The sequence below is a fragment of the Takifugu flavidus genome, chromosome 15, assembly GCF_003711565.1.
Source record: "Takifugu flavidus isolate HTHZ2018 chromosome 15, ASM371156v2, whole genome shotgun sequence".
Lineage (NCBI taxonomy): Eukaryota > Metazoa > Chordata > Actinopteri > Tetraodontiformes > Tetraodontidae > Takifugu > Takifugu flavidus.
Window position 1 is genome coordinate 12627003 of NC_079534.1, and position 21773 is coordinate 12648775.

Genomic DNA, 21773 nt, shown 5'->3' on the forward strand with positions numbered 1-21773 from the left:
AGTGGTCCGCTGAAGTGTAAAGCAGAGTCTGAAATGGTGAGTCACGCCTGAACACCGTATTCGCTTGCTAACCCAAACCTCATGGCTTTTCAAGAATATGCCTTTTATGGGGTCTCTGCGCAAAGACGCCGGCAGTGCAAAACAGGTAGAGACATGAGTGAGGCGACAGAGCCGTTGGCAGGAAACACTGCACAGCAGCGGTTAGACCTATGCAGAACCGAGCTTGTCAGCAGCGCAGCTAAAAATAAGAATTCCTGAAACTGAATGACGGCCTCAAAGTGAGTCTATCTCCTTTTGTTTAGATGAATTGAGGTGTCCAGTGAGTGAGAGTTATCTGTCCCCTCTGTTGATGTGCCTTCGCTGCTCTGCACCGGTTGTGCTTAAACCATCAGGGGAATTCCGGCTCACAGCTGCTTTCCCCTGCTGGAATGATGTGTGAAATGTGTGGGTTTCTTTGCTTGTGGTTGCTTTTCCCTTTCTCTCCTCTCTGCAACTCTTTCTCTGCTCTTCTTTTCCAGACATAGCTGAGTTGATGGTCAGTGTGGGGGGGTAAAGGTGGGGGATGGGAGTGGAGGGGGATCACTGGGCAGTGAGCGTGCATGCCGCCCACTCCCTCTTCAGCCTTCCTCTTTGACTTCCTGTGGGATTGAAGAGGAATATGGTTTTAACAGGGAGAGAGAACTTCTCTTTTTAAAGAGGGGAGGTGGGGCGAGGGGTTGTCTTGGCTAGCCAGAGATTCAATGGGGAGAATGCCTGGATGTTAAAAAGGAAGTGGGTTGAATGCTGGGACATTTCGAGAGAGTTCTGGGTGCATTATCGGAATTTTAATGGGGCTGGGGCTGGTCGAGGTTGTGAATTTCGGGGTAACAGAAGTGGAATTGTTTGGTGCTTTCAGCAACGACTTAAAGTTGAATGAACATGAATTTGGGTGAATTATCCAACTAATGATATTCAAGGCTTAACTTCGTCAGCCATGTTGGCCCCTTCGGAATGGAGAATAATAGGGGTGCAGCTGCCTTTTACCAATAAATCAATACCTCAGGTCAATGTTCCTGATGATTTTGACACTGGCTGAGTTTTGGTATGCGCGTCCAAGCTGAGCATGTTTATGATTCACAGAAGCAGCTCAAACAGCAAAAGTTACTTGTAAGTCAGTAACCACACATGAAACATATGCCAGAATGTTCTGGTTTGAAACTGAATATTTAGGTTCTTTAGAGCTCTAAAAGAAAAGTTTCCACGCTCAATTACCTTTCAAATAATTTATAAAGCTTTATTAGTTAGGAATTTGATCATATGAAAATATCTGAAGGGTAAATGTGCATTTTTGCTGGTGTTTGATTAATTCCCCTTGTTTTATGGGACTGCATTTGTTTGAATTAAATGCAACTGTTTAAATGCGTTTGTTTAATCGACAAGTTATCTTATCTTAACTTATTGATGTTGCCAAAGCTTAATTAAGACTGTGAGTAGAGTGGTGGGTTTCCCCCCAGCAGAAAGAGGAGTGTGTGAATGGCCTCAACCATTAGGGAGGGTTGAGTTGCTGGATTCAGAGTGCAATCAGAGCAAAAACAAGATAACTAACCTGTGTATAACTGACAAACTATTCATTCACTTCCCAAAATGCAGGGCTGTCCCCCAGATGAACCATCGCTGCTCCAGCACCTCTGCCATAGAGGATTAGATGTTGTTTTGGAGGCACCGAGGAGGGATTTAAATCCAGATTCAGCGATGCGAATGAGCCGCAGGAGAATTTCGTTTTAATTGAAAACCCCGAACACATGGCTTAGCCAGCTGTCTTCGCCCCATTGTGCACCCTTAATGAAATAATAGGAGTTCAGACAAACAACTCTCGAAGTTGAACTCAGGTGCTGCTCACTTTAGAAGATGGTTGTTGCATCATGAAGCCTCGCAATGAATGAATGTCTTTTGTGGAGAGGTAATGTTCTCTATGAGAAGTTAACAAGAAAAAAGCCCGTTTAAACACTTGATTCTGTAATCCCAGAATCAGGCTTGTACGCGCTGTATTCTTACACTACGTTGAGTGGAATTGCATAAAAGCAGCGCAGGTATGTGTAATAGTTGAAGATGGGTTTTTGGTATTTTTTGGTTGAGGTTATTCAGTGATCTTAGTTCTCAGAAAGAGGGTTGCAAGTGGACGTTTATGAGTGTGTTCTCGTGTTTGCTCGGAACCTAAATTCACCGTTTCCTCACGTTGAGGTGGAGAGTAAACACGGCGAGTGCAGACCGAGATAGCTGGAGGTTCTCTGTGATTGGTCGACTGTGTTCTTCAGGAACGGGGAGTAAACACGAACCTTTTTGGTCTTTATTTGGTCACTTTTTCACGCTTTAATCAGACTCAACCGGCCAGTCTGGATCGAGATCTATTGAGCATCAGTGAACTGTTTAAGGAAGGAGTGTAACATCTTCAGAGGCATGCTTCATTTTCTTGTTTTCAACAGCTGCCCCAACCTTTTTTTTGGGGAAAAAGGGTTAGGGTTGTCTTCAGGAAAAGGTCGGAAAGGTTGACGCTTCAAGTGGTAGGTTTTACACCCCGCTTCCACGGAGTGCCCCCGCAGCCATCTGCTGCAGACCACATTTCTATCTCAGCGTAACCACAAACCACTTCTTCTTTTCTTTTTTGATCTCACTTCCTTTCTGCAGTTTACACTTCTTTAGTGGAACCTTGTACGGCATGTGGCGTCCCTGAACGAAACATTGTCGCCCCGCTGGAGCTGATGATAGCAGCATCAGAGGATGGCATCATGATCTGACCCCTTTGCAAAGATTAACTTCCTGAGATGTCAAAGAGGCTTGTGTTGCATTCACTGGGGACAGGGAGGAAAGATTGAATGGGGGGGCGCACATCCTCTATCCTCTTGTTTGCTGGCCTCCCTCTTTCTGAGGCCCCTAGATGTTTTCTCTGAGGAATCTCCCACGCAAAGGAAAACTGTTTCCTTGTACAGAAAGCAGGATTTCAGACCTGCGGTCTGTTTGTGTAGTGCGACACAGGAGAACACACTTCTACCTGTGACTTTGGCATTAAATGACTTTCTGCAAGTCATAAAAATAGAAGAGGAAGTTTGTGCCATATGTATAGAGAATAGTCAGTTGCTTGCTTACTTTGGACTCTGATAAGAAGCTTTAACAGAAATCTGAACAGAACAAATATTAATATCACTGATGACCCCATTTTCGCCGTTGCCTGACCCCACACTGAAATAAATCTGCTAATTAATTTGAATTTACTTCTCAATTCATTTATGAACTTGATTTATTTGTTTGAAACCTTGGAGTCATGATTGGGGATCACCTGACCTTTCTGATTGTGTTGGCTCGGTCGGGATGCTTTGCCCTATTCAACATCAAACATTCAAGCTGTTCCTAACCCCACCTGCCACCCACTGCTGGCACAAGCCATGGCGATCTGCCGCATCGGCTACCACAGTGCCCTTCTCACAGGTGTCCCAATGTGTGTTAAAGCTCCTTCAGATGGTCCAAAATGTGGCAGCACACCTGATCTTCTACCAACCCAAAGCGGGTCCAGGTCGGCCCACTGCTAATCGAGATCCACTGGCTACCCGTAATTGTACTTGTACAAGGTAGTTTAGGACTGTAAACTAGTATTTTATTCACATTGGTCTCAATTCCCTAGTGCCTTGATTGTGTCTCTCACTGTTTGCTAAATGACTAAAATATAAATTAAATGCTGAGGATTATGTGACATGAAATTGTTCTGCTGTTTAGTTACACGGAGAATAAAACTAGCCACAGCGAGGGTAAACGACACTGCACATTAGTCCATGCATTCAGCAGTCTGGGGGCAAAAACTGAATAGCACTAAAATAATTGATCTATACCTTCCACGAATGACATGCTTAGCACAGTCTTCATCCCCTAAATAGCTGAGTAAAACACACTGTTCTCCTCAATGCCACAAGGAAGTGGAATTCACAAATACATACAGTGTCTTTCTGAAATTTTCCTGGCTGTTCCAGAACTGCACCGCTTGGTAAAAACAGTCTTTGTGGCCCTATCTTGCCCTGGAAAAACAGGGATTCCAGACACAGGAGCAGAGCTGAAGATAAGATGTCTTTTATAGACCTAATAGCATTCAAAGGAAGTAAAACCATGACCAAGATTAGCAAAGTGATAACGAAAGGGGTGGCTTGGGTCTGAACAATAGTTTTTGGATGAAGTCTAATCTAATATAACCAAACTAAAATCTATAGTAGCAGCGTGGAATTGTGTATGCGTATCTTTATGCTAAGCTAAATGTCACATTGGAGTAGCCTCATAAGCATCACCACAAACCAGTGTAAATAGAACTCCCAGGTGGCTCCTGCCCTCAGTGTATAAATAAATGTAACTGAGTGAAACTATTGAAAATTGCTTGAAAGAGTTTGTGAACTGTAACGTGAACGGCATACTTTTAAAAGTATTTTAAAAATTCTTGAAAGAAATGTCAACGTGTAAGGCAGAGGTTTCCAGTATTGAAGGCAGTTCAAACACAGATTTGGTTTCACTAGCTTGTGAATTCTAAACACAAGTGTGATATTTGAGTGTGTAGTGTAGTGTGGACACACTAAATACAGTAACCTAATTACCGTTCATTATTAACTTGGGCCATTTTTTATGCTTTGCACTAATCACGTAGCCTCAAGAAACTAATATCCAGCACACACCCTTCTTTTCCAACACAAATCCTCAAATAAACATTAAAAGTCTAATTTGTGACCGCACTTCTCAGCAAGCTTAGATGACTAAGTGTCTGGTTTATCTGGTCTTTGACTGCCTGCTGTGCAATCCCGGGAACATTTTCACTCCTCACAACATTGCGCACTCATACAACATGTCACTGTACACACCCAGCCACCCACCCAACCACACATAATCTCACGTATACTGTATATGGTCCTGAGATTAGTGATACAAGCTCTGCCACGCCTTCCTCTAGTTAGCTGCAGAACATTTTGTGACGACAGTAGGGTGAAGAAATCAACAAATATTCAGTGTCACAGGAGCAGGTACGTCACAGTGCCACTCAGCCGTGTATTTTATGAGTCAAAATTAAATTACCTGAAAAACCACATGGTTCCTACTAAGTAATTTTCAAGCTGGACATTAGGCCACACTGTTATTTTAGAGTAGCACCCTGCTGTTGTCTGACTCTACTAACAGGAAGGTTGTTTTCAAGTTGCTTAACCTTTAAATGGGACATATCTTACAGAAACTGAAAAAATGAGTGTCTCCCAGTGTGCAAAAGACTTGTTTTCAATATATATTTATGGGGTTTTGTGTGCTTTTATAAAAAAAAACATACTCCTCCCAATTTGTGGGCCTGTTTTTACCATAATGCAGTTCTGAGCCATCATTCAGTTTCAACCTCGGCATAGGCACACCTTGACCTTATAGCCTTCGTCTATGTTTCAGCCTAATGAGGAAGTCAGTCTGCGATATCTTGCAGGATATCAAGTCGTTTACCACCTGCATTGGAGAATGTTTACAGTGGCTGTGGTGCTGCTAGCTTGAGCAATCAGAGACTTCTCCGTTCCTCCTTAAGCAGGAAGTTTGTTAAACCTTTAGTCACCGGGCTCATGTAACTGCTTGTCATAAACATTAACTTGTCAAACAGTTGGAAAGGAAGGAGTTTATACTGGACAACCGTATATGAGTGCATGGAGCATCCAACCTCCTTCCTGTCTGAGCATTATATGGAGCCTGCACAGTAAATCAACTAATTAACCAGAATGTGTGTCGCAGAGAGCTAACTGTCATTCTGGATGTTCAACTTAGTTTAAACAATACACACAGCTGCACGCCGATAATGTTGTTTATTACAGTTTGATTCATATTTTTGAACAATAATTAGGTGGTTGAGTACATCTTGCACAATTCCTCTAATTAAAATGATCAGCATGCTCTTGCTAGTGCTCCTCCTGCCTGTCCATCGGGCTGCTAGACCATCAACAAGCTCCCTGGGGGCCAAACTAATGAGGTAGAAGAGGGAGGGTGGGAAACAGCTGTTTGTGTGTCATTCTCAATGATTAGCTGCACAGCTGCTATTACTGTGTTCAAAACAAAGGTTTGTGCCACAATAAAACAACGTTGTGGAAAGGAAATAAAAGACATGCTGCTGATTTTTCTGTTTCTCCAGTCCTAAATGCCTCTATGCAATTCGATTAATTGTCATGTACAGAGGTGTGTCTCGGAGTTTCAAGCTTTCGTTGCAGTCAAGAGCAGACAAGTTGTGGAATGTGACCCATAAGACTTCACAAACCATAACGTTTTATCACAGGAGGTGGAAGAGTGTTTTTGCGAATAAGTCATCTCATAACTTACAACTTAAAGAGAGGCAATTAATCACATGCTAATTAGTCGATTCCATCTTTGCTGCCAGTCAGAACCTGTGGAACCAGCTAATGGAGAAGTGGGATCTGCCTTCTTACAGCACGTATGGCTCCTTTGTATTGTTCTGTTTGAAGAAAGAAAAACACTTTGTGTGTCTTATCAGTATCATTTCTTACTTAAGCAAACACATTGCACAATAAAAGATATGTGACATTTTCAGAATGTAATTGCACAACAATAAATCTCTCCTGGTGGCTTTGCTGCTGCTAAAACAATAAGACGACGCGGCCAAATTTATTGTCATGTTACAAGTTTTCTAAAGGAGGTTGAGGATTGTGGGAAATATGGTTAAATCTGGAATCTAGAGAGCCAACATCTCTGGGAAAACAGAGCTGCTGACACATGAGAGCTCTTCTCTGAAATGACACAATGGGCCTGGCAATACTGGTTGCAGTGGTTGCTCTAACAAGCCAGCAAAGAAGCGGAAAGGTTTCGGGTTTTAACCCGAGCTAGTAGAGCCAGCTCAGTTTGACTCATCACTCAGAATCTCTCTGTCATCAAGATGCGATGTCTGAGATTGTACTTTTTCACATGACAGCGTGCCAAGTTATGATTGTCCATCATCAGACTCACCATCACTGAGACAACAGGCCTCTGGCTGCTCTTGGGACATCATGGTTTAAATGTTTTAATTTAAAAAAAACAAAAAAAAGCACTTTCATGACACTGATCTGTTTGTTTCCTTGCAGTATGTCAAGGCATCACCAATCGTTTAAACCTGCTGGGTTCCAGAGAGGACCATTATGCAAACATGCTGAAGACTTACAGCAACTGCACTGTAGTTCTGGAGAACCTGGAGATCACTTATATGGAGGAGGATCGTGACCTGTCCTTCCTCAGGGTAAAGAGCATCTTCTGTATGTGGAGCCTACAAGTTCTGTTTCTACATGAAGACAAGTGTCCAGCTCCGTCAAACATATTTAAATTGAGTGGACAGTCTGTATTGACAGATGATAAAGCGTGTTTATGGCGCTGTGGTTGGAGCTGTGCTTTAAAGCCAGCTGTTGACAAGGTTGTGAGCACTGGACAGATGTAGGGAAAGACCACACAGGCTCATGTGCAGACGGACACATGCGCACGCAGCGCATGCAGCAGTTCTGCGGGGTCTGAGAACACAATGATGAAAACACAATTGAATGTCACCTTTTTAGGGGCTTTTTCAAAATAAATAATGGCATTCTAACTTAAGTGAGCCACAATTGTGGTACTGTGTAGACCTTTTAGATAATTGTTCCCTCTATGTCCCTTTAAAAGAAGTCTAAAATAGCATCAGAAGGTTTTGTTTTTTCCCCAAATTTGTCTTACACCTTTGTGTGTCTGTTCCTTCTGCAGTCTATTGAAGAAGTGGGCGGATATGTGCTGATTGCTCTCAACACGGTGTCCAGGATTCGCCTGGATAACCTCCGAATCATCCGCGGTCATTCGCTTTACGAAAAGAAGTTTGCCCTGTCGGTGATTGCCAACCACAACAAGAGTACTGGCCAGGGCACCAGCGAGCTGCTTCTGAACAGCCTCACAGGTCTGCCTGTCCATCCAAACGAACAGAAACTAACAGACATTTTCTGCAGAATTGTCTTGTTTTTTTGGGTTTTTTTTTTAACATTTTAATTCTTGCGCCATTTCCAGAGATTCTTAAGGGAGGAATCAAAATTTCAGGCAAAATGCTCTGCAATGTGGAAACCATCCAGTGGTATGACATTGTCAATGTTGAGACCAAACCCGTCATGGAGCTTCCAGTAGCCAGCAACAATCCACAGTGTACGTATAATTGCTAGGACTCTAATTATTAACTGTTTGTGAATTGTTAAATAATCCCCTTTTTGTTCTTTCAGGCCAGAAATGTGACTCGAGTTGCTTTAATGGTTCATGCTGGGCACCTGGTCCTCAAAACTGTCAGACCTGTGAGTTTTGATGGCTGGACTGATTCCAAAACCTTTTTACCAACGTCTCATTATAGAAAATATTATGGTTTAGAGTTTTAATATGGCTCCAGCATTGATAATTAAATGTAAGTACTCGCCACGGGTCACTGATCTGACCCTGTGTTGATCTCATTTCCAGTAACAAAGCTGAACTGTGCACAGCAGTGTTCTAAGAGATGCAAAGGAACCTCACCCATTGATTGCTGTAATGAGCACTGTGCTGCTGGCTGCACCGGGCCGCGGCCCACCGACTGTCTGGTGAGAGAGATATATATACCTTGGTGGATCATGGAGTCAGGAGATAAGCTGCTAAAGCAACAGACAATGGTCCGCACTTTTAATCTAGTCGCGGAAGAAGGGTTTCTGCATTAATGTGGAACAGTATTATTGTTTTCAATATGAGTTTCAATATGAACAGACATTTACAGTAAGTCCAGATTAAATCTTTCATTTGCCAGGGCCTCTGGTGTTAGCGTCTGCTCTCCCTCCCCGCGTAACTCCGAGGATTTAGCCAAAGCTGTGATAGAGGAATGCAGTGTTATCATTACTGTGGGGCTCTGTTATGGTCCCAGTGTACTGAAGGACTGTTTGTGTTGCAGGCATGTCGGGACTTCCAGGACGACGGGGTGTGTAAGGACTCATGCCCAGGTCTTATGCGCTACGACCCCAACCTTCACCAACTCGTACCCAATCCTCATGGAAAGTACAACTTTGGGGCCACCTGTGTCAAAACCTGTCCACGTAAGATCATCTTAAAAAGAAATATTTTTCTGTAACAACCTTGCGTAATAGTTCAGTGACAATGTTAACTGGAAAAGCAGCGCTGACCTCTGCCAAGAAGACAAAGAATCCTTCCAAAAATCCCTGGATCCAGATACTATATTTAGCATATACAGAAGCAGTAGTAATACAAAGTTACGTAACACAGCCGGTTGGCCTTGATCCTTGAAAGATCAAAGGTCAAAGTCCCTTCAGAATCTGGAACATCACCAAATCTGTTCTCAGGCTTCTGATCAACATTTGCTGATAATTTCATGAAAATATTCATTCATAACTCGTTTTAGCTATTTTGCAGACAGACAGGCAGGCAGACAGGCAGGCAGACAGACAGGCAGGCAGGCAGACAGACGGTAACTGTCATGTACGGAGTTAATATTTAGGTTTTTGAAAGTTCTCAAGGCCTCGGTGGCCTTTGTGCCTATGTGATGAACAGTTGCCATTCAGGGGCAGTTATAATTAGTTTGAGTTAATTTAGAAACATATAAACAAGAAAAGGAAATGATTGAATTTCAGGGTGTGCTAATGCAACACTGCTCTTTCTCCCATTGGCTTCTGCAGGAGGCCTCTGTATAGGTTTAATCTATAGAGTTTCCTTAGTTTATAGACACGATTAGATTGAATTTAGATGCTTTGCCATATTCATCACGTCAACGTTACGCAGTTATGAACTAACTGACATTTCTTCTTTCTAGATAATTATGTTGTGACGGATCACGGAGCGTGCGTGCGTACATGCAGCGGGAACACATATGAGAAGGATGAGGGCAGAATGAGGAAGTGCGCCAAATGTGAAGGACTATGCCCAAAAGGTGTGTGAATTACAGGTGTCTGACTCACGTTCACAATCCATTTTGGAGCGGCCAAATCAAATTAAAAAGTGATCCGGGTCTGAGCTGTGTTTTATGCTACGATGAGCTATTTTACAAATCTTGAAGAGGGCACTGTTACACTAACACACTAATGGATGGATAAGCAGAAATATCACAGGCTGGTCCATTATCATATCTGTCCATTAATTTTTAACTCCCAGTAACATTTTATTTTCCAGTAATGTTTGACTCAGCTATGTAGCTGTAGCTCAGTCACTCTGTAATCACAGAGCGTGTTCTATTCCTGACCTCTGGAGCCTACATGGTGCGCGATACGAAAACACAGACTGCTTATGATATTGTGTATTTGCTGCATAACTGTCCATAAATGGTTATTATTCTTGACGAGACCTTTTTTACCTCACAGCAAGAAGCCTTGAGTCTGATTCTTGGCTTGGCGACTTTATGAGTAAAGTTTGTATCCTGTGTGTTGTCCCTGAATCTTGGGGGGGTTCAGCTACGCTGACTTCTAACATAGTTCCAGCAAATACTATTATACTATATAGTGTATATTAAAATTCATGTCCACAGGTGAGTGGGATCTGTTTTATCTGTTCAAGGTGCACACCCACGTCCAGTATAAAAGACATTACCAGATGTTAAAAGGACAATACTTTTACTTTAGAAAAGAAAAAAAATATGACTGCTGCAGTATATCTACATCTGTTTTTCATATTTTTGTCTGCAGTGTGTAACGGGCTCGGGACAGGAGAACTGACCAACACTATGTCCATCAATGCCACCAACATCGAATCCTTTAGAAATTGCACAAAAATCAATGGTAACATTGCTATCATCCGCACATCAATTCATGGGTAAGATTTTTTTTTAAAAAGTGAATAACTTTAAACAGACCTCATTCCTTTTTGTATGACGTGTATAGTATTTAGTGGATGATTTGGCATCTTTAGCGGCGGTAACATTTATGTTCTTGCTTATTATAGCGACGCATATACCAAAACGCCAAAGATGCACCCTTCCCAGCTAGATGTGTTCAAGACAGTTAAAGAAATTACTGGTAAGACTCTACAAAACCGGCACAACATAGGAGTAACTAAAGACTTTGGTAATAAACAGCTTATTTATTGCTTCAGGATATTTGTTGATTCAAACATGGCCAGACAACATAAGCTCACTGAGCCCTTTTGAGAACCTGGAGATCATTCGGGGCCGAACAAAACGGTACGTTCCACACGAAAACATGTGGTTTCCTGTCGCAGACTGTCATAAAAATGTTTTTTATTTTCTTTATTCAGTGGTAGCCGTAGTTTGATGGTGGCTAATCTTGGGATCACATCACTGGGCCTTCGCTCCTTGAAAGAAATCAGTGATGGAGATGTGATCATCATGAAAAACAAGAACCTGTGCTACACCAGTAAAAGCCACTGGAAAAAGCTCTTCACGTCGGACAGCCAACATCCCACCATAGAAGAAAACGCTGATGCTGCCACATGTGGTCAGAATTTCAACCCACCCACAACCTTTACATATGTGCTACCGCCAATTTTACAGCAACATTTCATTAATAAAGCTTGGTTATTATTGTGGGAAAAGATCTCTTTTTGTGATAGTATGTTTTTTTTTTCCCAGCCCAAAGGAACAACAGTTGTGACAGGAAGTGCACTGCAGAAGGCTGCTGGGGCTCCGGCCCGGACATGTGTTTTGCCTGCAGTAACTACAGCCGCGGTGGGAGTTGTGTTGACTCCTGCAACATCCTGGAGGGGTAGGGGAGGCATTAGCCTTTTAATAGCCCAGAACTGCAACATTCCTAATTTTTAAAAAAATATTTAGAAATCACATTGGTGTGTAGAATCAAGTTTCTTATTTTTAGATAATCAAAAACAGTCTAAGGTGTCCTGACACTTAACCTTAGTGAATTTAAACTAAACATTCCAGCTGAGGAGTCACTTATATATTTTGGGCTGTTTATCTTAAAAGCTCTTTGTCAAACATTGAATCTCTTGGTGCTTATACTTTAACTTAGGTCTGCCCAAGCTTTTCACTTTACATTAACTGTTTTGAACGTTGTGCCTGAGCTTTGTTTTTGTTTTTTGCAGTGAACCACGGGAGGCTGTTGTGGATAAAACCTGCGTGGAGTGTCACCCCGAGTGTGAACGCATGAACGGGACCGCAACCTGCATTGCTCCTGTACGTGTGCCAAATCCTAAAAAAAAAAAGCAGCTTTAATGTAATTATATTGGAATTAATGTGGCAGCCATTTAAAGATGGCTTATAATTCTCCCTGACAGCTTCCACCATCAATATCAGCCTCTTTAGCCCACTGTGTTTGGCAGGCACAGGACATGGTTTGAGATAAGACGCGTGGTTGTGTTATCAAATTGTCTATTTTTATCTGGTCATGATTCTGACAGCTCAAACTAAGCTTGTGCCAGTTTTTGATGCTGTCACACACAACTTTTGGCCCTCAGACATGTCGTGCCAGATATATTTGCAGTTCCATGAACATAAAGTCAGAGTTCACTCTTCATGGTCGCCTCACGTTTTTACTACGCGAGAGTTTACACAGTATGCTTTACTACAGAAGGATATTGTAAACATCATCTTTGACTTCCAGGGTAGTGGAAACTGTACAAGGTGTGCCAACTCTCAGGATGGACTGTTCTGCGTGTCTCGGTGTCCCCAAGGTGTGCCAGGGGAAGATGAGACACTCGTGTGGAAATACGCAGACAACAATAAAGTGTGCCAACTGTGCCACAAAAACTGCACTCAAGGGTAAAAGTGTTTTTCCTGAGAACCACTGTAGCCTTTCAGTGTTATAAAGCTTTGACTGGTGGAACAGTGCCCTAATGGTTGCTTTGAACATTTGATCTTTGAGCTGGATTAGTACTGAGCACTTATAAAATGTGATAAAAAAAAATCTCAGGTAACTATGGTGACCCAGAAGCAGAAGGGTGTGGTTGTATTTGTTATTTCATGGGCAATAGTTTTAAAGTGTTCTGTCACGTTGCTGCTAGGCAATGCTAACATTGATTTGTTTTTTCAGGTGCACTGGTCCTGGTCTTGCAGGTTGCCAAAATAAAAGGTGAGCAGACAGTAAAATCAGTAGTACTAATGCATATGCTAACTTTGGCTTAGCCATGTCATTCTTGCTGAACCGCTTATGTGTTTTGCCAGTATAAATCAGTTTCTGCCTGTCTTTCAGCACGTCTGGTTTTTCAATGATTGCGGCTGGTGTTGTTGGCGGGCTGCTAGCTGCTCTTATAGCGGGCCTGTCTGTTTTTGTGTTACTACGCCGACGCCACATCAAGAGGAAGCGAACCATGCGCCGACTTCTCCAAGAGAGAGAGGTAGGATCCGGAAATGACTCAACCATTAGCAGATGGATATGTAGATAGTAAAATGCTAAAATGTGATGTTTTTAAGAGGTTATTTACAAACCCCTGAGATGTCTCTGCTGGACAGGATCGATGATATTGGGTCTTTATTTTACAGTTGGTTGAACCTTTGACACCAAGCGGGGAGGCACCAAACCAGGCTCTGTTGCGTATCCTGAAAGAGCCCGAATTCAAGAAAATCAAAGTGCTCGGATCAGGGGCTTTCGGCACAGTTTACAAGGTAATAACATAATTCTGGAGGGTTTTCTCCAAGCACTTTCAAAATTACACCCCGGCACTGAGGTTTGCTGATGCTGGAGCTCAGGAGCACTTACTGTGCCAATCCTTCATAACAAACAGCCATTAGTGTTTTCACTATACATCTGTGGTCAATTTTTCCAGTTAAAAGGCACATTTATCTCTGCCAGATCATGTAGAGATTAAGCCACTTGGTGCTCATGTACACTGTGTAATACCGCTTATATTCTGGATGCATTTCATGTATAACTTCATACATGTTTTAAACATTAAACAAGCCATTAATTAGTATCTCTGGTGTTTGGAAGTCATTCGAGAATTTCGGTAACACTGTATTAAAATTTGAATGCATTGGCTTACATCTGTATTGTGGGCTTGTGTCTTCATTTCGCTAGTGATGTGTACTTACAGCATGCAGAAATAACACACCTGTGTTTACACAGGGCCTGTGGGTTCCAGAGGGAGAGGATGTGAAGATCCCAGTGGCCATCAAGGTTTTACGAGAGGCAACATCACCAAAAGCAAACAAGGAGATTTTGGATGTAGGTTCACTATTTACAGTGTGTGACATATTTTTGCTTTTAAACTTAATGTTATAATGTGTCTTCAAGCCATTTAAGCTCAAAGTATTCTGTAATGGGTCCCGAGGGAAAACTGGAAATGGGCTCATTCATGAGTAATTCTCACAATATTTTCATTTGATTAAAAAGCGTTAGCATTACATCAGAGGGCTGCAATGTGTGCGACAATGATCATTTTCCAGATGTTAAATTAACCAGAAAGCGTGCAGCTGTATCTGAAACTAATGACCACCTCGCTTCCTTTCAGCAGAAAGCGTGTCGTGTTTCTACACGGTGACTCTTTTGCGTCTGTAGGAAATGAGCTTAATTCATTACAAAGCCTGGGCGTGGGTGTTGATTTGTTATTCAAGGCTGAGTTGTCATGGAACAGAGGGCTGTCATGTAGCCAAGAGTGTTTGAAATGCATTATGCAAATGGCTGAATGTGCATGTTTGTTGCATTAAAGCTGCTGCCCTGTACAGCTGGGTGACCTGCACATCTGAACTTGATGACTTACGAGCTTGTATCTGAAACTGCCACGAGACTGTGGAATTTACTGTGTTCCTAATAATCAGCTTGTAGTTCAAAGAACAATTTCGATATGAACATATAGAAAATGAATTGAGCTTATTTTCAAGTGCTATTCTCAATGGTGTGTTTGTCGTAGCCTGTCGCGACCAGTACAGCTAGTCCATGTTTGTTATTATAACTGGGAGACGTCGTCATCTGAGACACATTAAATATGCTTTGCTAAAGAACACACAAGCCAACTATGTGCACAACTATTGTGTTTCTCAAGCTATCAGCTTGAGTATGTGTTGACATGTCCAAGCTCGGCTTGAAAGGCAAAATTAATTTTGTCTTGATTTGTCTGTTTGCTTCAAACGATAAGGAAATTCTGTGTGCCCCACAGGAGGCGTATGTGATGGCCAGCGTGGAACACCCGCATGTTTGCCGCCTGCTCGGCATCTGCCTGACTTCAACTGTGCAGCTCATCACCCAGCTGATGCCCTACGGCTGCCTTCTGGACTACGTCAGAGAGAACAGGGATAATATCGGCTCCCAGTACTTGCTCAACTGGTGTGTGCAGATAGCTAAGGTGAGAAGGAATCCTCGTAAAGAGATCATGTTACACGGTCTGTTCCAAAATAAAGGCTCTCTCAGCCTTTAAAAGAATAGCTACAGCACAAATTACCCGTAGTGACAATATAGTTATTATATGGATGTGGATTTATTGTCAATCAGTTTTACTTTTGAGCGCATTTCAGCTTGAAGTGCTGACAGAAGGTGGTGATGAAAGGTCTATTAATACGGGACTCAACACATTTGTATCCTGTCATTGACTCTGTCAGGCAGTTTTCCCACTGTGTGGGACGCTTATGTAAGCACTCATGCTTCATTTTTTGTTTGACAAAAGGGTATGAACTACCTAGAGGAGCGTCACCTGGTACACCGTGACTTGGCGGCCAGAAATGTCCTCGTCAAGACCCCGCAACATGTCAAGATCACAGACTTCGGTCTGGCCAAGCTCCTCAATGCGGATGAGAAAGAGTACCATGCAGATGGCGGGAAGGTTGGTTGGAGTTGGGACAAACGTTGTCAGTAGCATTTTGTGTCTGTAAACCCTGTTAAACACAATAAATCTCAAAAATGGCCAAACTATTTATGCATGTATGATCCCTCTCCAGAATACAAGTGATGGATAAGAGAGTTTGCTCCACATCACATGATGTATTTAAATTTTGCTCCAGATTTGATGTTTTGTGAGTAATACGATATAAATAGTGCCGTCAGCAAGCTGGGCTCTATAATAAATGACAGATTTTTTCCGGCCTCGGTGTTTTTCGCTGCTTTTGTGCAAGAAAGTACAAATTTCCTGAGAGAAAATGTGTACTTCATGTCTCCATGTTCAGCTAATGGAGGACTTATATACTCTTTTCTATTTGACTTATGACAAATTGAATACTTCTAAGATAATTGTATTTTGTGGTAAGCTTGAACAGAACAGTGGCAAAAGTCCTTGCAGTCACATCTTCACTGCTCTGCACCTTTAGTCTGTCATCAGAACAGAAATATGGTGGCAGGAGAAATAGACAAGCTTTATATAAATATGGGTGGATGGACTCTACTGTGTAAAACTGAAGACAAACTATGCTTGTTGTTATTTTGGCCTCTTGAATTTTCCTTAGTCAGCTACAAAGACAGAGTAGAGCTTCAGAAAATATGCACAGAATCCAGTTTAGATTTAAAAAAACAGTTAATTAGGCCATTTATCAGATTGGTGTCGAGGGTTTATACAATTGCCTTTATATTGTGTCAGAATCCTGTATTTTTTTTTCCCAACTTACCAATTACATTTTTTTCCACAGGTGCCAATAAAATGGATGGCTCTTGAATCCATCCTGAACAGGACGTACACACACCAGAGTGATGTTTGGAGTTATGGCAAGTATTGCATTTATTTGTGTGTCAACCAAACACAGTGATGTCACTTTAGATATAATATGTGCATTTTTACCAACTTACTCGTCAACATTAAGCTGCACGGTGAGAAAAATTCAGTTAAGAGGCTACTTTTGAAACCGTTTTGGCTTTTGAAATGTCTAACCTGGATTTTGTTGGATGCTGCACGCTCACACCTACACACCACGTGTCTCCAATATCACATCTGAGGAAAGTGTTGGCACAACCTGCACAAATTGTTCTTCCAGCTCAGGAGCCCACATACTGGACACACAGATGTCATTTCACACGCAGCCTTTTCTGCGTGCGGCGGTCAGCTTCCAGATCTTTTTCCGTGGTTTTGAATCGTGCCTTCCGCTCAATATGGCAAAAGCAGGAGCAGCCTCTCTCAGATGTGACAGGCTTCCTTTACTTGTTTTCCTGTCTTTGGCTCCAACACAGATAATACATCCTGCTGACTCCCACTCTGGCTAGCGGAGCCAGTTTGTCATTATTTTGTTTTGATACTTGTTATTTTGGAGGACTTACATCCTGATGCTCATTTCTGCTCTTTTAGGCAGCCAAATAAAGTGAGTGACAGCTCATCACCAGACTGCCCTGCAATGACTGTGCTTGTTTTTCTAGGCGTGACAGTGTGGGAGCTGATGACATTTGGGACCAAACCATATGATGGGATCCCAGCCAGTGAGATAGCTGGGATCCTGGAGAAAGGCGAGAGGCTGCCTCAACCACCAATCTGTACCATAGATGTCTATATGATAATGGTGAAGTGTAAGTTTGGGACGCCGGTTTAGCCGTCCTTAATTCCTTCATTTAGGTGTGATTTCCCTCACTGGTGAAGTTTAACCCATGATCTGTCTGATTGTCCAGGTTGGATGATTGATGCTGACAGCCGGCCTCGTTTCCGGGAACTAATAGCCGAGTTTACAAAGATGGCTCGAGATCCTTCTCGCTATCTTGTCATACAGGTATGACGTTTTTGGTGTGTGTTAAACTCTCCCCTACCTTTCTTTAGTCAGAGAGAACAAACAGACAAACCTGATTCTGTCTTTCAGGGCGATGAGCGCATGCCCCTGCCAAGTCCAACAGAAAATAAACTGTTCCGTACTCTGATCAGCGAGGAGTACATGGAGGACGCGATAGATGCAGATGAGTACTTGGTCCCGCAGCATGGATTCTTTAGCAGCCCAAGCACCTCCCACACGCCGCTGCTTCAATCGACAGTAAGCTGTTTTATGCAAAACAATGAAGGTTTCAAATCTGATGAGTTTGCAGGGTACACCCTGGTTTTGAGACGCCAATTCCCGTCAGGCAGAATAGCAGGCCAGCTGCTTGATTGACCACAGGGTGGCGTAGTTTTACAGGAAACGCATCCTATTGTAATTAACAGGGAATATTTTTCTAATTCTGAATCTGACTCCTATAAAGCTCAAGTCATCTGTCTTGATATTTTATTCAAAGTCCTTCTGTGTTGTAAATATTCAGACTTAAAAGTAAACTGAAAAATGGCTCTATGCATGCAGACACAAACAATGTATTGCCCGTACTGAAACACACGCCATACTCATTGAGAGTATTTGTCCCCTACCTGACTTCTGCCCACTCATCCTCATCATCATCATCTCCTCTCCCACATCTTCTCCCTGGTGCCTTGTGATCGATGAGAGCTGAATGAGCTAAACACAGGGCTCTGGCTCACTGTGGGCCAGGTGTAGGCCTGGCTCTCCAACTGTGTAGCTCATATTAGCCTCACTATATAAGTGGCTTTCCATGCATGGTTTCTAACCTAAAAAACTCGGCAAAGGTCTGCTTTCATAATATCGCTCTTGGGGCATGGCCTGATGTGGGTCGAGGCATTTTTTACAGATGGTTGCTCTTTCAGCATGTTTGATTTCCATTTCTTGTTGAAAGTAATTACATGGCCACAGCTGTCACTCCATTGACTCTGTTTTCTTTAACAACCCTTTGAATGAAACTGACACGCAAAATGAAGCCTGTCACATGGCCTGAGTGAATATTAATTGCTCAGTGGACCTCTGTCAATCCACCACAACTGAAAATACTCATAATAACTCACAATGAATGAAAAAACACACAGCCACCCCCCTTAAATGGCTTGAGTTAAAATCAAAACAACAAATTGTTGAATTTTCCTGCCAAAACGACCGTCTCTGTTTTGTACATCACTGTCTCTTTCGTTAAATGTCTTGTGTGTCTACAAAATTCAATTGCCTGTTTTGCATTAACTGTGAGTCAAAAATACAAGACAATCAATAACCTTTCTTCCTTTTTTTGCAGAATGGATTCCCTAACCGAGATGGAAGCTTCGTTCACCGGTATATTCCCGACCCCACAGACAAACTTTTAGATGATGCCTTTCAGCCAGCTCCAGGTAACTCCCGTACTTAAATATCTCCCACTTCTAACAATTAATCGATGACACCGGTTCACATGTGGTGAACAGGAAGCAGTGAAAGAAAATATGAATATTTTAGTCTGTCCTTTGAATGTTCACAGTCAGACAAATGCTCATATTTATGGATATTTTTATGGATTTTTTCATTATTTATTGAATCCACATCTCATGGAAACAGTCTGACATGTTTCCTGTCATATATCAGCAATGTTAGTGTATACATTGATAAACTGAGTTGATAGATAAAAATCACTGTATAAATATTCTTTGTTTTTCATATAAATTACTTTGTCAAGCACCGCATTTTGCTTCTGAAAATTCCCACGTTATTGCTTTATTTATATGCATCTGTCAGCGGAGGTCCTAGTTCATAAATGCTAATGCGTTCAATGTTTACTCATCTCTACATGTACAGAATTTGCAAGGCGCTAAATAAGTAAGGATAAAAGCAAGACGGCTGTCTCATCTAACTCAAAAATGCTAACTATCCAGATGAGAGCGATGAAAATAATGGGGTCTAGTGGTTTATTTTTAGTGTGCTGAAATAAGAAACATTTTAAAATGTTCTATTATGGTAAAAGGGACCCGCATTCTAGCTAATGTCGCTCTTTCTTTCAGACTACATGAATCAAAATGGAGTCTCGGACGTGATGAATCCCAACTACAAGTACCCCGGTCCCCCTCGCAGCGTCCTTCCTACAATCTCGTCAGACGACACAGAATCTGAATACCTGAACTGCTTCAAAAATGGTACTATTGGGCCCGAGTATCTGAACGAGGTCCCGTCCTCCAGCGGCTTCCCTTTCACTCCCAACAATGTAGTTCAAAACATGCAGAAATATGCACCACAGAACAGCATAGACAACCCAGACTACCAACAGGATTTCACCCCCACCTTCAAGACTCACACCAATGGACACATCCCAGCAGCAGAAAACACAGAGTACCTGGGTCCGGACTGACGTCTTAGTGGCCATGAACTAAGAGACTGTTCTGCTCCGCTTAGGAAAGGGCATTGATGTTGCTGTGAAAACATGGTTATGAGGTACCACTTTCTCTTTTATATGTTGCACCCTGCCTTACAAAGTCAGGTAACACTGTATGCAGCTTCCTGTGTCACTCACATGCCCTCACACCCTTATCATTCCAAAGAGTTTTCACCCAGCACCAAACGAAAAACTGGACTGGAAACTGCTACGGATCCGGCTCAGTTGACCTGAGACTTCCTGTACAGCATATGTGTTTCATAAGCACTGTCAGTAAGAGAAGGCAAAAGCTGCCAGAATAACAATGAACGACCTCCATTTTGAAGGCAGGAACGCGGGGAACCAAACCTGGTGACTTTTTCTGACCCACAACTCCTTGTACACGCAGCTTTGTTTTAACTTGATGATGAATCATCCAAGTAATTAAAGGGAGTCATGAAATGTCGCTGTCCTCAGAGGCGGGACGACGCTCACCCTCCCCGATGAGTCAGGGAAGAATGTACAGTCCGCGTCGTAAGAAATATTAATGTTGAAATGTAACATGAAATTGTGAGTTTTGTGTGTTGTGAGCTGGCTCCTGTGCCTCTTAGACTGCGATAAGAGAGGTCTCTGTATTCCCCTGATGTGTGATATCACAGCAACTATGTAGAGAATGTAAGAGTAAATAAGGAATATGTGATTGTGGTCAGATTCTGAAGACCTGTAGCTCACCTGTAGCTCACCTGTAGCGTGAGGCGTGTTTGTGTGCACCCACAGAGTTTAAGTCTGGGCTCTTGTATCAGTATGGCACATTAGTTTGTGTACCCACCAAGTGTACTCAGGCCCTGGTACCTGTGACTCTCCCCCAACACACTACATTTTGTAGCAATCACAGATTTGTTCATGTTTTATTGATCAGCATATAGAGAGCTTGAAAAATAAATGCATAAATAGATTGATGCTTTTCCACATTTGTCATGTTTTTTTCTTGCTCAATGCTGGTCAAACTGTATTAGGTCATGTGATTCATTTGAGTGTTTCCAGAAGTATTTCCATTTTTTTTCATTTGAATGGCTCCATTTTAAGTCCCAGACCAAAAAAAATCGCATTTGTATGATCTTGTTTGTCTGAGATTTTTTCCTGGTAGTTTTCAACACCTACAACAGCATTTATTTTTATGTTTGACTACGTGCACACCCCTTAACCCCTCCAAAATATTACTAGTTAGGGCTAGGAATATACTATTGTTGCAAACAGTAGGTCTTTTTTTTTTTTTTGCAGATTTTACACCGGTAGATTACAGGAGTGACAATGCTGCAGTGTATCCTAAAATAGTCACCTTTAATTTTTACTCAGTACACTTTATCACATGTAAATATGCACATACAGTAATTCTGCATCGTGATTATTTTCGTTTAAAGTAAATAAATCTTTTTTTTTCTATGGAAATGTGTTGTTTTGTCCCTTCATATATATAATACATTTTTCAAGCCAGAGGATAAACTCAAGAAGAGCTGAGAAACAATTGGTCCACTTTTCTAACACCTAAAGTTGACAAAAGATCCTCTTGATGTTTTCTTTCATGACTGTGTTCAATGATGTGTATTCACAAGGCTTGATACTGAGAGTACATCAGTGTGACCGTTGATGAGATAAGGGATCTTGATTGAGGATTACACAAAACCTCATTATATTCATACAATGGTTTAATTGATTAAAGACAATTGTTTTAACACACATTAGTATCAACTTATTTTCTAAAAGAAATGCTGTAAATATTGTCAAATTTAGAGG

General features: G+C 42.0%; 1 protein-coding gene across 1 annotated transcript in view; it reads left to right on the forward strand.

Annotated features, from left to right (window-relative positions):
- egfra (epidermal growth factor receptor a (erythroblastic leukemia viral (v-erb-b) oncogene homolog, avian)) overlaps positions 1-21428 on the forward strand; it is a 29762-nt gene extending 8334 nt beyond the window's left edge. Inside the window, exons 2-27 of the mRNA XM_057057860.1 lie at positions 7101-7252; positions 7744-7930; positions 8038-8169; positions 8244-8312; positions 8473-8591; positions 8933-9074; positions 9806-9922; positions 10671-10797; positions 10927-11000; positions 11077-11164; positions 11239-11438; positions 11573-11705; positions 12040-12130; positions 12558-12715; positions 12987-13025; positions 13146-13290; positions 13436-13558; positions 14019-14117; positions 15049-15234; positions 15553-15708; positions 16505-16580; positions 17223-17369; positions 17469-17566; positions 17654-17821; positions 18897-18990; positions 19633-21428. Coding sequence (XP_056913840.1) covers positions 7101-7252; positions 7744-7930; positions 8038-8169; positions 8244-8312; positions 8473-8591; positions 8933-9074; positions 9806-9922; positions 10671-10797; positions 10927-11000; positions 11077-11164; positions 11239-11438; positions 11573-11705; positions 12040-12130; positions 12558-12715; positions 12987-13025; positions 13146-13290; positions 13436-13558; positions 14019-14117; positions 15049-15234; positions 15553-15708; positions 16505-16580; positions 17223-17369; positions 17469-17566; positions 17654-17821; positions 18897-18990; positions 19633-19976 — 3464 coding nt within the window. The 3' untranslated portion in view covers positions 19977-21428. The remainder of the gene's footprint in view (positions 1-7100; positions 7253-7743; positions 7931-8037; positions 8170-8243; positions 8313-8472; positions 8592-8932; positions 9075-9805; positions 9923-10670; positions 10798-10926; positions 11001-11076; positions 11165-11238; positions 11439-11572; positions 11706-12039; positions 12131-12557; positions 12716-12986; positions 13026-13145; positions 13291-13435; positions 13559-14018; positions 14118-15048; positions 15235-15552; positions 15709-16504; positions 16581-17222; positions 17370-17468; positions 17567-17653; positions 17822-18896; positions 18991-19632) is intronic.
- The last annotated feature ends 345 nt before the right edge of the window (positions 21429-21773 follow it).